The sequence below is a fragment of the Doryrhamphus excisus genome, chromosome 5, assembly GCF_030265055.1.
Source record: "Doryrhamphus excisus isolate RoL2022-K1 chromosome 5, RoL_Dexc_1.0, whole genome shotgun sequence".
NCBI lineage: Eukaryota > Metazoa > Chordata > Actinopteri > Syngnathiformes > Syngnathidae > Doryrhamphus > Doryrhamphus excisus.
In genome coordinates, this window is record NC_080470.1 from 24,546,757 (window position 1) to 24,564,441 (window position 17,685).

Here is a 17,685-nt window from a genome sequence, read left to right on the forward strand (position 1 = left end):
AGTTGTTTAGAAAATGGATGGATGGATGGATGTACAGCACCCTGAAGGTCTCTGTTTGGAGGAATAATCAGATCTCTCCAGAATTCACCCTGTAAAGAGGAACTTGGCCAGATTGTCTCCACTGTCTCCCTCACTGTTTGCTATCTTTCCTGAAGCCACAGTACGACAACAGGTAAACATTAAAAGGATCCACACAACTAATGTTATGATGCTGAAAAACCTGAAACACCCAAATGATTCCAGGAATATCACTGGCATCAGTAGATGTACATATTTGCTCAATGCAGTATCAAGCTAAATTCTGGACGTCATATTTTTTTAAGTGGGTACATTTCCAGGTCAGCATCAGTGACGACCAAGTCGGGATGAAATATGAATTCCCCCCATTATAGGGACACACTAAAAAAGAATGAACGAGTCTAAGACAGCTGGGATAGGCTCCAGCAGCCCCCGTGACCCTCGTGAGGATAAGCGGTAGAAAATGAATGAATGAACATTTCCCGGGCGGCACGGTGGTCTAGGGGTTAGCGCACAGACCTCACAGCTAGGAGACCAGGGTTCAATTCCACCCTCGGGCATCTCTGTGTGGAGTTTGCATGTTCTCCCCGTGCATGCGTGGGTTTTCTCCGGGTACTCCGGTTTCCTCCCACATTCCAAAAACATGCTAGGTTAATTGTCCAAATTGTCCATAGGTATGAATGTGAGTGTGAATGGTTGTTTGTCTATATGTGCCCTGTGATTGGCTGGCGACCAGTCCAGGGTGTACCCCGAAGACAGCTGGGATAGGCTCCAGCAGCCCCCGTGACCCTCGTGAGGATAAGCGGTAGAAAATGAATGAATGAACATTTCCCGTCCCTAATGAGTCCTTTGACCCTCAGATGGACAAAGACCAAAGAACACAGCTTGTGATATAGCTTGTTATGGTTTATTTATTTTTGCATAGGGAATCATACTTGTCAGCAATGACTGAATGAATGTGTATATATGTTTTAATGACATATCAGACGACAACAGGAAATCCAAGACATGTGAGGCCATGACATCAATTCCTGTTCTTACACATCATGCAAATAAAGGTTGATTATTGACGTTTGCTCATTTTCAAAAAGCTGCTAAGCTGCAGCCCTTTTCACCCTCAGCACCTTCGACCACTTTTTATTTGTACACGTGGCTCTGCTAGCCTTGTCTTGTGTTGGCATGCACACATTGTTGCTTTTCCACAGCTTTAGCAGGGCCGAGCGTGTGAAAAGGACTGTGGCTTCATGCATTAAACCATGATTTGATCATATTAGGAAGCAAGCGTGGCGGTCCTTTACTATGACATCTGAAAAGAAATAAGCCTTCAAACAGAACGTATGAAAAGTGTCTTTAAAGCTGTGCAGAAGCAAAGTTGTCATCAGATGGTGAGTGTGCCTGGAAAAACACAAACTACTACATGAAAATAGGAAACATAAAGATGTTTTTGGGCAACACACATTAAAAAGTCATTTTTATGAGGAAATCTCACAATGCTGAACTCAAGAGCCATACATTAAAAATTCATTTTTGGGAGGGGGGGGGTTCCTGTTTTTGTATGGAGCCAGATTTATACCAGGAAAGTGTTGCATGTGGCCTGAATGTGTTGCACTGATTACATACTTGGGAGGGCATTACTTGACTGCTGCCAGCAGAGGCGCTGTTGAGCTGCCCAAAAGCAGGACAACATGACATCAGCTACGCATCCATGATCATTCATTTTTCAAATTGTTCCAATTTCATCGTAATCGAATGTGAGTTTGTTAAAATGCTACTTTACATTGTAATGGATGTAATAACAGAAGTACCAATAAAGTACAGTACTTATGTGGTAATAGGATACAGTTCTCGTAAAGCTATTCATTCAATCTACGTCACATTGGCACTCCTTTTTTGGAACCAGTCCACTTCCATCCAGCAAATGCACACTTTTAACAGCCTTTTAAAAGACATATTTAGTAAAGGATCAAAGCAGGAAGCGGTCTCGGTTTAGTAGGAGAAGCTAAAGAGGCTGCATTATCATCATAGTGGATACACACGACAAGAAAAACAACAACATTCAAAGCAATAGGAACAAGAAAAGAAAAAACAAAGAAAAATATTCAAAGCACTGGGAACAATCAACTTTGGTTTAGGGGACAAAAAGCCCTTTGAGGGAAACAATGACCATTTTCAATGGACAATCAATATTATGCTATGTTATATTTATTTGGCGTATTATTAGAAGTATTATTCTAAGTGACTTTGGTCTCTTATTGTGCTGTCTATGACGTGTCTTCATCCAATTTATCAAAGTTGTCCCTTTTTTCTGTAGTGCATATGCAAAAAGCATCAAGTTTAGCCTCCTGCCGGGAGTATGATTTAAAGTGGATGTACCACAGCCCACCGCCACCACCATCATCATCACCATCATCATCATCATTCCAACTGCTCTGTGGCTTGGCCACCAGTCAAACGTAACGTTAAATATATTGTCCTTTTAGACACACACTTGTGTTTACCTTTCATTCATTCTACATGCAATGTTTCAAACAATCATCTGGGCTAAATAAGGCTGGATGACAATGGCCAATCAGAGCAGAGGTTGACGCCATCATTGAATGTGAACTGAATTCGCTAGCAGCACTTGCAGCAGCATGCTTTGCTTGCTTGCTAGAGATGTGGAAGTCATGAAAGAGTCAGTTGCTCAACAAAACTGGATTTCCACTGACTCTTAGGCGCTCACCGAACTGCCCAACTTGTTGCACATGTGCGAGCTTCTGCACTTTGTGACGAGTGACTTTTAAGTGACACGAGTCAGTAAAAGTCAGAGGTGGGAGTAAGTCTCAAGTGTTTGGCAAGTCTCAAGTCTTTAATCTCAAGACAAGACTCAAGTCAGGACAAGTCAAGTCCCAAGTCATGGTCATGTAACAAGTAAATTTGACAATATGATAAATACATTTTGAATTGTTTTGTAGTTTAAATAAAATAGGTCCAGTGTGACGAGACTTAGTCACCAAAAAAGAATGCTGACATAGCATTCTGGTTTGAATCAGTGAACAAAAAAGTAATCCACACATTTGTTGTTTGTTCTTAAACCTGACTGGACACAAATAGATGCATTCAATGAGGCAGTTTGAAAAGGAAATGATGTTATAATAAGGACCATGTTAGCTGAATAGGGCCTGAATAGATTATTGAAAATCAATTATTTTCAAGTCATCGGACTGTAGTCCGATTCAAGTCCCAAGTCATGACGTCAAGTCCAATTTGAGTCTTTGATGATATTGTCAAGTCGAGTCCAAAGTCATCCAAATTGTAATTTGCTTATGACTCAAGTCCAATGTAAATAATAAAGACTTCCCATCACTATTGCTTTGCTTGCCAGTGCCCCCTGCTGTTTGGAGTGTACATTACAATCACTCGTCTCCAAGGACAATCTGCATGATGGTCGAGGTTATTGTGGCTATAACTTAGAGTGTACATTTGATCAAGTATCAATGATAGTGTTAACTCACTTAGCGCCGTTAGTTTTCTCGAAACATACAGGCATACTCTAAACATTGCAGTACTGGTGGAAACCATGGGGGGCGGTGTTGAAGTTACTAAAAGTGGCGTTTGTGTGCATTTTCTATAATTGGTAATAGCAATGAAAACAACTAACCAAGGACATGCCTTGAGGTGTTCAATGCTTCTTCTGATGTTGATCTTCATGCTGATGATCATCAATATATTTACTCTATTTGCATCAAATTTGGATGGGGGGGGCGCCCTTTGCAAGAGCAGTGATGTTTACATTGTTTTAAATGGACACATCTATTTTCCTAAGTATAAATGAGCCTTAAGATGCTGCCAACTTAAAAATGAGTACCTGCTAGGCTAGTTAGCATCAAGCAATCACGCATGCCGCTTTTTTTTTTCTTTTCTTGAAGCAGTACCATGAAAAGCTTCTTTACTTTTCCACAATGTACTCCTCTTCTTGTTGAACTAAAGGCAAGGCACATACTGTGGTTTAGGACGTATCGTGCAAAATACAAGTCTTAACAACACAGCCACCATTGCTGAATTTTTAAAAAAGGCATTCCGCTTTTCTTAGCTCAGCCTCTTTCTGAATCATTTCTCCACCTTCCAGGTCAGACTCCAAGAAGAGGTGTCAAACAAGACATCCAAGATGCCAGAGAGCTCCTCGACATCTTCACTTTCCTTTGGCCGTCGCTTTAAATACTTTCATGCATGGTGTTGAAGTGGGCGTGGCCTGCACTGGTGTGTTTGTGTGTATATTGTCTTTGCGTTACAAAAATGAAAGTCTTTAAGAGCAACCTAATGCTTTCAGCCTGATGATGATTGTCAGTCCAAACCAACAACCTTTCCCGTCCTCTCAGGAGGAAGCAGAATATTTTCCGCTCCTCACTTTCTTCCAAAAGAAAAAGTGCAGAGAAACATTTGATGAAAAGATTTTCTCTCATTAGGAGTCACTGGGGGTGGAAAAAAAAAAGCAAGGCTTATTTGCATATATAATAAGCAGCACCTGCAGGAGGGTGGAGTTTAAGGTTGGACGTCCATCCTGGGGAAGGTCCGCCTCTCACGCCGGCCAAGCACAGGATCCATGTTGAGAGCCGTTTAGATTCAATGTGGCTCACTGCTGGTGCGGCCCATGCTCGTATATAATCACTACTGTGTAGTATGTCACTGTGCAGGCGTCCTTCGTTGTGTATTGTTTAACACAACACAACTCATTCAGTTGCCCAGATACCAAGACTGAAACAAAGACACACAACATGACTAAACAACAAACATGGCTTCCGACATTCTAACATTCTTATGCCACAAAGTGCTTCACGTTGGTAAAAGCTAGATAATAAGTACAAATAAAGCATGATGGACACATTCAAACCCAAACCTAAACTACCCGTGATTAGCATGGCAGTGTGTGTGTGTGTATGCCTGCTCAGCATTTTTAGCGGAGAAGTTTCTAGATTGCTTTAACTGCAATGCAGCAAACCGCACACTGACCTACATCAACCAGATACCAGCATACAATATATCTACACTCTAAAGCTCTATAGGCAGGTCCATACTGCACACGCTATACCAGGGGTCGGGAACCTTTTTGGCTAAGAGAGCCATGAAGGCCAGATATTTTAAAATGTGTATCTGTGAGAGCCATATACATTTTTTTAAACATTGAATGCAATAAAATGTGTGCATTTTTATGTAAGACCAACAGTTTTAGATATAATGGGCTCTAATTACGTAGACCAGGCACACTACCCCACGCCAATGGGGTGTGGCCAGCACACTTTCGTGAGCAGCGCAGTGTCTAATAATAAATCAAATACTTGTTGCCATTAATACAACTTCTGCTGCTGCATAATTTTGCACCGTACTCAGTATATTTCATTCTTTTGGCCATCTTCGTCAGAAGGCTTGCTTCTGCAGCTTTAGCTAGGTGACTATTTGACTAAAGGAGGAAAGTTTATATTTACATGTTGACATCTCAATGACCGAGGTAGACTATCGCATTACCCAGTAATAATCGAGTTTTGGTGTTTGACCTGGAAAATATCATCAGGAAAGATGGATATGGTTGGCCGTATTGCAGTAGAAAATAGATGGACGAATTAAAATGCATAAGAAAGTTTTGATTTTTAATATTATTTTTAACAGTGATTTCCGTGATGTTTACTTTAAAATGTTAGCAAACATACATTTTTATTGTGGTAAGAAACGCTTGCGAGCCAGATAGTGTCATCAAAAGAGCCCTACCTGGCTCCCAAGCCATAGGTTCCCTACCTCTGCTCTATACTGTTCAGGTCTATGTGCACACTGTACGTTAGTCGTATCCAGAACGGAGCGGCACCAACCTGGGCTTGGTAGAGTCCACCAGGGTCTCGAGGAGTGACTCCAACAAAGGAGGGGCGACTGGTGGGCGGCGTCCCGGGGGCAGAGTAAGCTGTGAGATGACATAATGACGTCATGTTCACAATTATATTAGACATATTATTTGTAATACTAACTACTGTACTATCAATCTGGTGTACTGACTATTTTGATGGTGATACAACTACTAACTCAATGTTATACCGACCACATTGTGGTACTAATTTTTGCACTGACTGAAATACAGCTGGAATAGGCGCTGATTCTGGAAGATCTAGAAAGCTTTCTGTGCGGGTTATCGTGTATAGCTTCTCTATAGGAGTCCACAAGTCAATACAAGGGCCAAAAAGGAGCATGATAGGTCCCCTTTAAGTAAATGTTGTACTGACTAGATTGTAATACTGACTACTAACTAAACATTGTAGTGACCAGGTTGTAATACTAACTACTACATAAATGCTGTGCTGACTACATGAAGTATTAACTGTTATTGTGGGACCGATACTAATTAAATGTTGTGCTGGCTCTATACTAACTTGATACTAACGACTAACTGCAAGTTTTGCTGACTACATTGTAGAAGTGTTGTACTGACTAGTCTGGAGTACTAACTAAATGTGACCAAATAGTGGTACCGACGACAAGCTAAGCTGATATGCATGTAGTGTACATTTTGCACAGCCCAATGTGCATCAAATGGTGGACTGGACCACCTACTGGGCGACGTGGGGGAGTTTGGGCCGCCTTCGGAGGAGGTGCTGGGGGTCTTGGAGTCTGCAGACAGGGTCCTGGGCAGAGGTGAGGGGGCCGGGCCCAGGGATGGGGCCAACATGTGAGAAGATATGTAATGGCTGGACACTTTCATTTGGTTTCCGCCGTTCAGCTGCAATGATCCAAAAAACAAAAACAAAAAAGAAAGAATAGTTTAAGAGTTTCCGGTAAAGAAATAACCACAAGTGTGACCTGGACCCTCACCGAGGCGGCACTCTGATTGGCGGGGTCGCAAGCCAGTGACACCAGGTCCTTGAGGGGATCCTGACCAAGGTGAGGAGGGTATCTGATGGCTCCGTGGGGAAAGTAGGAGGAGGACGGGAAATGGAGTGATGGTGATGGGTGAGGACGTGACAGACCTGGACCACCGATAGGACGAGGATTTTGATGACAAGACATCATCTTAGTGACATTGGCAGCACAATGTGAAGTACTGACCACTGTGCACGGCAATGACGGGACGATGGTGCTGAGTGAAGGAGCCCAGTCTGGGAGAGTCCTCCTGTGCTGAAGGACTGTCCAGCTCTGCCTTCTTCACCGGAGGAGACACACCTGACACAGAGACACACACACACACACACACTATTGGAGGCCAGCAATACACACACACACACATCGTTATTGTGTTGATGTGTTACCTCCTTCCATGTCGTCTGTCCAGTTTCTGGAGCTGCTGGCAGGAGATGAGGGTGAATGGTAATATTCGCCTCCTGGGCTGGCCACCTCGTCCTCCATGGAGCCAGACTTATGGCGCTTACTCCTGCACAAACAATGGAACTTTATTGATCAAATGAGGTAAAATTGTAATCGATGTCATTCATACCATTTAGTTTGATGTATTTGTTTACTTGCAATTTGTGTGTGTGAGTGTGTGCGTTTACCCGCTAGATGAGGTGCTGGCCAGCGTACGGCGCACGCTGACAGGTGTGGGGACAGACTGGTTGAGGTCGTAGGCCAAGTGGCCTTGCAGCTCCCCCATGGAGAAACTTGGCCCGACTCCTGAGACAACAGGAGCTTCACATGTGGGAAACACGGACACACACAAGTCCAAGCTGATGACCTCCACACATAACATACATGTATTTGCCATGTTATCTTAACGCCGTTCGTTCCACTCTAACGTGTTCCTGATCAGATGATCAACATTCACTAGGATGTCAACAACTTACTTCTGGACACCTGAACCAGCTCTGTGACACTGAAAACTCCAGAGGTCACAAAAGTGTCCTGGAACTCTGGACCATCTGCAGCAGCATCAGGAACAACATCAGGTGAAGTCCGTCACAGAATGAGGCTGTTTCACAATAAATTACCCATGGTGGCAGTGCGACTGTCCTCTTGATCAGAAGATACTCCTGTTGGACCAGGACTGCTGCTCTTCTCCACGTCTGCACCACGCAAAGATCATGTATTTATTGAAGTTATTTCATGAACACCATTGGTGAACTTTTGCATGGTAGTCCAGGTGTTCTTATTCTTTCAAATACAGAACTCACCTCTGTCATGCACGTAGTAGGCCAAGTAGAGGTCCAGCTCCTTGACGGAGACCGAGATATGTCTTGGCTGCACACAGAGGATCGGGTTGGAGCACTGGACTCCCTTCACCAGACGCTCTCCGTCTGTGCTTTCCAAAGGGATTCCTTTAAACAGGATCACCATCACCAAGTCCAGCCTCCACACCTGCAAGAAGACAACACAGACGTCAGCTCTGAGGTACACCATTATGGTTGCTGTTCCACCTATTTTACACCTTATCGGCTTGTCTGAGGCAGTCGATGCGTCTCATTTTGCCTTTTTGGTCCGGGTTAGAGAGGACGCAGCATGCAGCTTTCTTGCCGGTGATGGACAGGACAAAATCTTCTCTGCATTCAGGTCTGATGTCCTTCCTCAGCTTGGCCAGGAGACGACTGGCCCATTTCTGTTTCACCTGGAAGAACATGGTGTTTTCTCTGCACTGACCTCGCACACAAATACATGTACTGTAACTATCTGAGAGCAAACATCCACAGTTTCTGTTCTTTATGTGGCTTCACAACAAGTAACAGTATTACAGATCATTTTCAACTTTAAAATGTCTGAAGTCGTCAACAAAATGGCTGATATAGTAACTGTCACATATTAACATACAGCTACTACTCATTGTCAAAATACCCATCCCTAAGGCTGGGTGGATCAATCAGCATCGTTAGTGGCAATAGTGATTTTTCCAATGTAAAAAAACGTGCCGGGGCTCAAAAAAGGTTGAAAGACACTGATATATGTCATCAAATAATACATATATTTAAACTTCTGTTGTTGCTGATCAGATTGTAGTACAAACAAACAAAGTGACCAAAAATTAATAACTAAATAAAGGAGTCATTGATATGACTACTGTTTAATATATCAGGTTTAGCTCTGAACTGGGGATACATCTGCAGACAGAGAACAATTACTCTCTCTCCTGTAAAACCTACATTAAAAAACTTCTATAATGTACATTTTGTTTGTTCGCTTTCACTTTAGTTATTTTACTGCTTAACTCGAAGGCGGATGTCATTCCGTAAGGGCGTCAGGGTAAACATGAGACCATGTGGCACAACCAGGAAGTCTGAGGAAGGCGAGACCTCTGAACGTCTGGAGCCAAATTATATATTCATAAATCTAGATATTATATATATATATATACCAAATATAACTGCTTTTCAAAACTATTTTAAAATTATGATTCAAATCCTTGAAAGTAATCAAGACCAAAAATGCACAATGTATATACCCAATCTGGTAAAAAGCACTCTGTAAAAGGATTGTTTCTATGTCAATATGTTCTGTAGTACTTGATTTCACTTGTAATGCCATTCTCTTGTTGTGCTTTGGATGTTTTTTTCATGTTCGAAATAAAGAAGGAAAAAAAAAAGTGAAAGTAAAAGTAGGCGACTGGCCTAGTAGGATGCACACCCCGAATTCAAACACAGCCAACAGCTAATTGCAAGTAGACAAGAAATAAAAACGAGAATATGTTTAACTCTGGGGTCTGTGTAAGTAGTATGCTTGGTATGTTTGAGTCACATTGTGAATGTACTATAAACATTACAAGGGTTAGCCTTCAAGCTGAAGTGTTGTTATTAGCATTCATGCAAGTACATACACGAGTATTTTGCGATGATTTATGAATTGCATTTTTATATGTTCTGTTTCAACCAAGGCTTATTGTGACAAATAAAATGCCGTTTTAAGCAACAACTTGGACCTCTTGTGCTACGTGAGGAAGCTGCGGCCTTGACTCTGTGCCAAAACTACTGCTACCTACCAAACAAAAGCTCCTCAATATAAACTTAGTGAGTACAATTCATAAAGTTCATTTAAATGGCATATTTAAAACATATGTTTTACTTTGGTCGCTTTAATAAGGTGCCTGGCCAAAATGACCAATGTTCAACATGATCCTTCTGCTATTTAGCTGAACAATGCGGTCAGAGCGCCCTCTGCTGGGCAAACTACTTAATGATAAACGCCAGCTTTACTAATACTGATCAACATCTTAAAATAACAAGATTAAAAATAGCTAGAATTTACCTTGTGCACATTTGGATCTCAATGAGGTTTTAAGTGCGGCTACAATATGCAAAAGCAAGAAGGGGGAGTGTGACAAAAAGCACACTGAAAAAATTATCTATTGAAGACAATGAAACTGAAATAGGCTCTTTATCAGCTGATCAAAAGTTTAAGACCATCGCTCAAAAAATGACAAAAAAAAACTCTCCAAACCAGAAAAAAAATTCTCAGTAGGACTCGGTAATAAGTAGCTCCGCAGTTTTTGTTAAACACTTCAAAAATTGGTTTGGGCATGCTTGATGTGAGCGTTTCTAGGAGGCTATTGGGAACATTGCTCCAAGTGGTGAAGATGGGTGGAAGAACGGTATCCACTGTCTGGAACTGATGGCCATCCATCTCCAAATGTTCTCTATGCGATTTAAATGAGGGGAAGATGCGGGTTGGTCCAAAAGAGTGATGTTATTCTCCCTGAAGAAGTTATTGGTTTTCAGCGAGCATTGTGAACTGCAGCATTGTCCTCTTGGAAAACCAAGCTGTTACCACACAGACGAGGCCCTCAGTCATGAAGGATGCCTGCTGCAACATCTGCACGTAACTGGACGCTGTTTGGCGACCCTGCGCCACCTGAATGTCCGGTGTCCCACTAAATGAAAAAGCACCCCGGATCATGATGGACCCCCCTCCACTGTGACGGGTAGAAAACATGTCAGGTCTCCTTGTCATGCCAGCAACGTTGGAAGCCATCTGGACCGTCAAGGTTACATTTCTTCTCATCAGAGAATAAAACTTGTTTTCTACCTTTCAATGCCCCAGGTTTGTTTTTTGTTTTTGAAACCCTTTTCCCATAGATGCCATCGGCACCAGTAAGGGCCCTCATTTGGGTCGAGGACCCCCCTGTGTCTTCAGGGACAGCCAATCGGATGCTCCGGCTCAATGCGGGTGTCATTTTTTTTAGTCTACCACTTGACCACCACAGGATCTTTCAAAAATGTAGAATGACTTTCTTACTGCGTCCAACCTCGGCAGCAATGGCACGGTGCGAGAGGCCTTGCTTATGCAGCTTGACGATCCAACCATGTTCAAGAAGAGAAAGCTTCTTAGCTTTAGCCATGCATCAGGAGGGCATGACCGTATGAATGCCTGACAGAAAATGAGAATTTTGAGCAGATTTTGGCTTTTATAGCCTGTGGTCTTAAACTTTTGATCAGGTGCAAAACAACCTTCATTCATTCATTTTCTACCGCTTATCCTCACAAAGTTCGTGGAGTATGCTGGAGCCTATCGCAGCTGACTTCGGATGAGAGGCCCGGTACACCCAGCCAATCCCAGGGCACACTCACATTCATTTGGAGTGGCCAATTAACCTAGCATATTTTTGGAATGTTGGAGGAAACAGGAGTACCCGCAGAAAACCCACGCATGCACGGGGAGAACATGCAAACTCCACACAGACATGGCCGAGGGTGGAATTGAACTCGGGTCTCCTACCTGTGAGGCCTGCTAGCTAACCACTTGTTAGCACGCTGTGCAGGCACAAAGCAACCCATTTCACTTTATTATTATTCTTTTTTTTTTTTTTTTTGTCTCACGCCCCCTTCTTTCTTTTGCATATTTTAGCTCTATACTGAATGCACATATTAGATCACATTGGATTTTTCCTATACATATATAGTGTACCTAATGAAGAGACCAGTTGTTTTTTAAATTCCACATACCTCTGCCTTCTCCCCGAGGAGTTCTTCTTTGACTGCCCTTTCTTCTTCTTTGGTCATCCGCTTCTCATGCTTCTTGAAGTACTTCCTCTTCCTGGCCTGGAGGTTGAACCACGTGTAGGCGAAGGCGCGGACCTGTGGCAGCAGAGCCTCGATGAACGGATGGAACTCATCCTGTGAGACACATACATGCCCGTGGTCAGCATCCGTCACCAAGTCAGGGTTCAAACTCAGTTTGGTGTTTGATTTTCATTCAAATATAAATCTAATCATGTGCCCCAAACTTCATGATGCATGGATGCGCCTTTCACTTTTCCTTTCTGACAGTAGAAGCTACATTTACTAAGCAGTCACACTATAATATATAGTGTTCAAGTACAGCTTTAGTGTGTCAGTACTCTGGTTGATTCATTTTATGTCGTTGTTGACATGTTTTGTCCACCACTAAAGTTAACATACTGTTTTAATGGCTCAATATTAGGCTTGGTAACTGCTTTTTAGGCTTGTATGACAGTTATTGCCATGTATACTTCATCTCGGAAATGGTGTTTTGAAGGTCGACAGCGCCTTGGAGATACATCATTGTATGTTTGACACTGAACTCTGGAGATACAGGCCTCTCCTTGGTCAGCGGTGACGCGTTAGGATAAAGTGAGAGGCAACAGACAGGCCAGCTAATTGAACTGTGGGAGTTGAAAACGCGTCACGTGACCTCCGGGCACAGGTTAGTGGTGTGGAAAATGGGTACGCTCCAACAACACAACTTATGTGCATAGTTTCACACATAACATTTCAGTGGTTGTTTTAGCTTTAGCTTTAGTTGTTTAGTACAAGTACATATTGGTATAAACAAAGTAAACGCAATTATATCAACTTGGTTCCTCAAGTTGCACTGTCAATCACAGAACTAGGACTCTGACGTCACTTCCGAGTGTCCAAAGAAACCACCAGCCTGAAGCGTTGCAACGAACAAAGAACAGCGAAGCTTCTTTTTTTACCTGACACAAAGCAAGAGGAGACATCATCATGTTGTAGGAAGCAGCTTTAGCGCGTCATCACCTCCTCGCCCGAGGACACTTCCGCCCCGAGTCCTCGGATGACTCCGCGTCTCCACACCATATTTGGGGACGCGCCGGGAAAGGTCAGGAATGGCGGGAAAGGAGTGAGGGAAAAGTTAGGAATGGCGGGGAGGATCGAGTCACGTCCACGCAGGAAGGAGGCGAGTAGGAATACAAAAAAAAAAGACAGAAGAGGGATGACGTGGATGGAGCCCATCCCAAAGAACTCACTTAAAGCTGCAGATTCACGTGCTGAATTACTAAACGTCTACGGGTCTACTTTTCAATGAGTCCAAAGAGAAGGAAATAGTTTCACTTTCATTTATTTTTTTGTGTCAAAACTTGTGCTTTCAACAACCACCGCAATGCCATTCAAAAAGTAGCCACTTGTAACATTTTCCTTACAGTGGAACTTCTACATGCACTTGAATGTTCCTGGTAGAGTGCTGTTCCAAAAATAAGGCTTCAAAGACAAACAAATACTTGGTTCAAGAATTTGAACCATCTGGATGCATGACGTCAAGACCGTTGTTGGCACAAAACGATTGTCTCATTACACTTCTTCCAAAATGATGAAGCATCAGTGAGTGTTAAGAGAAGATTATAAACAGGAAGTTGCATCCCCATACATGTCCCCAGTTGCTGGTTAAGTGCTGTTTATGCTGTTAACACTTCTTTTTACACTTAAAAAGAATAACTTAATAATGCTTTTAGGATGACTAAACTGCTCCAGTTTAGTGCAAGTTGTGAAGGATACCAAAACAACTGTGCCATGCCAAATGTTTAGGGTACCTAAAGGGCGGCAGTGCGTGCTAAATCAACAGAACATTCATTTTGTGACAAAATGCCTGTCACTATGAAAATAACATGCAATGATTTGCCTCCAGAAGTCTTTCTAGAACATAGTTGCAGGTATGAGACAGGTGAATGCTTCAAATATTTGTGTGTCTTTGTATTGAACCTGCCTGCAGTACCTGGAGGAGCAATATAGAACCACTCCGGACTCTTTGAATGTGGACCTTCAGGAGCTATTTAGCACATGTGCAAACACTTTGTGATCTTGAATGCAGCTTGTATTAACACATTGTCCACGTAGATAGGCGTAGTGTTTATAGTGTTATCTATTTATCCAGTGTGTTGCTACTGAAGTACCCATGTGGAGGTTCAAATGAACACTTACTTCATTCAGCTCTTCGGCTAAACTGGCATCACTGACCAGAGGTTATCTGAGTCTTTGTGTGCTACTTCTTACTAATGCGGCAGCCGCGCACATGATGATGGCGGCTCTTTGTCCAGCTGTGCGCCGGGACAAGAGGCCCTCTGTCGGCCACAGACTCTCCCTCGGCCCGCTCAGTCCAAGTGCGGCCATTTTCTGCTGAGTAACAAGCAGACACTTTGAGCCTGGATGAACTTCAACTTGGACTCCCTTTGACCGCACACGCTCCAAAAGTCAACATGAAGCCTTCTGTGGCGATTGCCTCGCTTGTGTACACACCGATCCACAGTGAGATCGCGTCCCGGGATCACCAAATGGTCCAGTTCCGCACTGACGCGTCCTTACTCCAAACACCCTTAGAAAAGCAAACACATCTGACTTGACCGGTATTCCTGGAAGAAATGTGCAGCGTCTCGCTTTTACCACCAAAGGTTCTCGCTTTACGTCATGAATCGCCAAATTCGGCGCCAACATGACAAACAATAAATGACTGAAAGTAAGAAAATAACAAGTTTTACATTCGTTTCGAACACAGACTTCCGCCTCCAAGGACCGTGTGACCGGAGCCGTTCGCCGGCGACTCCACTCATAAAGTGAAGGTTTTAGAATGCTCAGAGATGTGTATCGCTTGCTGTTTTTAACCCGAATTGTAGTTTATACCCAAAATGTGTCAAATATGTTTCCGGCCATGTTCTAAAAGAAGCGTGGACCCCCCGATGTGCAGATGTTCATTAATGTGCTATATTTTCAATGAAGTTTGGCGAGGGGGTGGCAAACGTCACACGTCACACCGAGGCAGTTAAAAACTAAACATGGGACATTTGAGGCAAGAAGGGGGAACGACAGCAGATGTGATCGCCTTCTGCTCGAGTGCTCTTGCTAATATTTCTCATAACTCGTCTTGTTTGCCTTTTTTGGTCACCAGGAAGGGGCGTTTCGGGACTCAAACAGCTTTTTTGTCCTACCATGTCCGAACTGAGCCGCCAGCCGAGGAAGTTGAAGCGGTTGTCAACGCCGGCCCATATCCAGCCGCCTTCTCGTTTCATTCCATAATCACTGGCGTGATTGTGTCCGGGCCAGTGGGGGGTAAGTCAATCCACAGCGCTCCACGACCAGAACCGTCCCGCGTCAAGCCCCGTCCAGCACCCCCTTCCCCTCCCCCTCCTGGCAGGCTGCGGCAGAGCAGAATGGACGTTCACCTTTTATTTACCTCCCGCAAGGAAGTCTCTCTTCTTTTCCTACCCTGACTGAAACAGCTACACAGCAATCACATATAAATATTGACACGCATGGCAGTCCAATGCTCAGCATTATTTATTTTTCCTGCTATCCTATTCAGGGGTCAAGGGTGAGCAGGAGCCCATCACAGCTGACTGTGTGTGAGAGGCCACCCTGGACTGGTTCCAAGTCAATCACGGGGCACACATAGACCACTATTCCCGCACTGCTTCCATGTATGCCGAAATAGTTTCAAAAACACACATTTACCCCACTCCAAAAAAATCTCCATGCACACCAGTGTAGTTTTTAACAAGTCCTTTTCACATGAGAGCTCATTCACTAAAATTTTGACCAATCAGAAGCTTAAAAAAGCAACCAGAACAGCTCTATAGTGATATATTAGCTGCACAATTACATTAATGAACATTATCTTCTAAAATCAACACTGACCTGGACAAAATGGACGTTTTTTTAATGAAACCAGCAGCTGTAAGTAAATAACTTCATTAGTCGTGTTCTGTGGTCAAATAAGGTTTAAATACATGACAGTGTCACATATTTCAAAAGCTTTACCCGTTCTTGAAGACAAAAAGCTGCATTTTTGTCTTGACGAGAGACCAAACCACAGAAGAATTAGCATTTAAAAAAATATTTGTGTTCATGTGGACATCGCCTAAATCATATTAGTGAAGCACTTCAATAGTCCTGTCTGAGGTAGGGCGGCCTGGGGGCCATTTTGAAGCCCACATTCTACAGATCAAATTCAACATGGCCTGAATTTGTACATTACACGGTAAACACAGAAAAAACAGCCCAAATATCCACAAAAACAACACCTGTAAACCAAAATGGCCGACTTTGGTGATTTTTGTGCATCCTGTCATGATGTGTACGAGGTGGGGGAGGGTATTTGACACTCCCTAGTTGTCACTGCTGTGGATGGGGGAGTTGTGTTCGGTATGCCTTAAAGCCCCCCCAAAAGGCAATTTATTTACCTAAAACAAGAACAATTGGGTTGATTTTAGTGTGTTTCATGAAGTCATTGACTTCCCATCCATCCATTTTCTGTTACACTTGTCCTCACTAGTATGTTGGAGCCTATCCCAGCTGTTTTCCTAGCATGTATATTTCAGGAATGAGGGAGGAAGCGCTGTTCTTTCTTTTCGTGTAATTCTAATGGTCACGTTTATAATTATTAACTTTCTAGTCGTCAGTTTGCGTCCCAGCAGGCTTGATGATCAGCATGCATTGTGTGTGTGTGTGTGTGTGTGTGTGTGTTTGAGGCAGCTGCTGACTCAGCCTCCCCAAGTGGGTACTGTGGCTCCTCCTGCTGGTGCTCATGTTGCTTGGCGTGCACCCTGCCAGAAGCATGGAGCAAGAAAAACGTGATGAAAAATGGCCACAGCGAGCAGAAAGGAAATGTTTTTTGGTTTACTGAGTCAGCACTTCGGTTCCTCGAAGGATCTGCGGAGGCCTCGTGGTGAAGATGTAAAAGAAGGGAGGCGGGAGGCGGACTTTTCATTTCTCTCTCAGCCTTCGAAAGGTCAAGGCTGAAGTCGACATAAAGACAGGAAGGTTGTGTGACGAAGGGGCCGGGCTACAACAGATAGCGACCAGGAATTCTGAGTGAAGGCAGACCCACAGCATGGTCCAAATTTTGTTACTGCCTGTTACCATGGTAACATGTAGGCCAGTGTAAGCCAATAGCAGGGTTTGGACGTCTTTATTAATGGAATTTATTATTAGATAATACATATATATTCATATTAATATACCTCTGCTGATAGCAGACAAACATGTCCATCATCTGATGTGGATGTGATGAAGTGGAGACGAATGCAGATGTTGAAGTGGGAATTATCCGTTTTAAGACAGATCAACTTGGCTTACCGAGCTCAGCCGCTTCCTGCCCCATCCATCTACACGGTGGTCCGGTTTACGATTTATATAAATCATAATCAGAATTATTTTGTGTTGAAGACAAACATTAGATGGCCGTCAACAGCTGAGCAGGGCCCACAGCTCATGTTTTATTGCCTCTCGGCATCGGGTACCACTATTATGCTAATTAGCCTTGTCACCAAGAACACAGCGTACATTTGATGTTTTGTTCAACCAGCTTAGCATATATTGACCTGCGTTGTATTGGTTGGAGCATCGTTAATGCACAAAAATGTTCCCTTTTCAAAAAAAATCAGAATGCAGCCCTCATTGTGAAACCTTTGGACATCCCTGCCTTACAGGTTTGTCAGAGTCGCTATGAATCGACCATGTTTGTCATCATGGCGGTTGTGAGCGG

The 17,685-nt window shown here is 43.3% G+C and overlaps 1 protein-coding gene across 3 annotated transcripts; it reads right to left on the reverse strand.

The window, feature by feature from the left end:
• Positions 1-886: 886 nt before the first annotated feature.
• Positions 887-15,329, reverse strand: nfic (nuclear factor I/C). 3 transcript variants are annotated; one of them, XM_058072428.1, is made up of 14 exons: positions 15,131-15,263; positions 12,890-12,999; positions 11,895-12,065; positions 8,396-8,572; positions 8,142-8,325; positions 7,959-8,033; positions 7,815-7,889; positions 7,527-7,659; positions 7,284-7,405; positions 7,084-7,197; positions 6,850-7,004; positions 6,592-6,757; positions 5,859-5,947; positions 887-4,752 (listed from the first exon to the last, which is right to left on the reverse strand). In XM_058072428.1, the coding sequence occupies exons 2-14, from the start codon at positions 12,917-12,919 to the stop codon at positions 4,732-4,734; spliced, it is 1,512 nt and encodes a 503-aa protein (XP_057928411.1). In that variant the 5' UTR covers positions 12,920-12,999; positions 15,131-15,263; the 3' UTR covers positions 887-4,731. The 3 variants fall into 3 exon arrangements, with proteins under 3 accessions (XP_057928411.1, XP_057928409.1, XP_057928412.1); XM_058072426.1 differs by lacking the exon at positions 12,890-12,999 and having other exon boundaries at positions 15,131-15,328; XM_058072429.1 differs by lacking the exons at positions 8,396-8,572; positions 12,890-12,999 and having other exon boundaries at positions 15,131-15,329.
• Between the last annotated feature and the right edge of the window lie 2,356 nt (positions 15,330-17,685).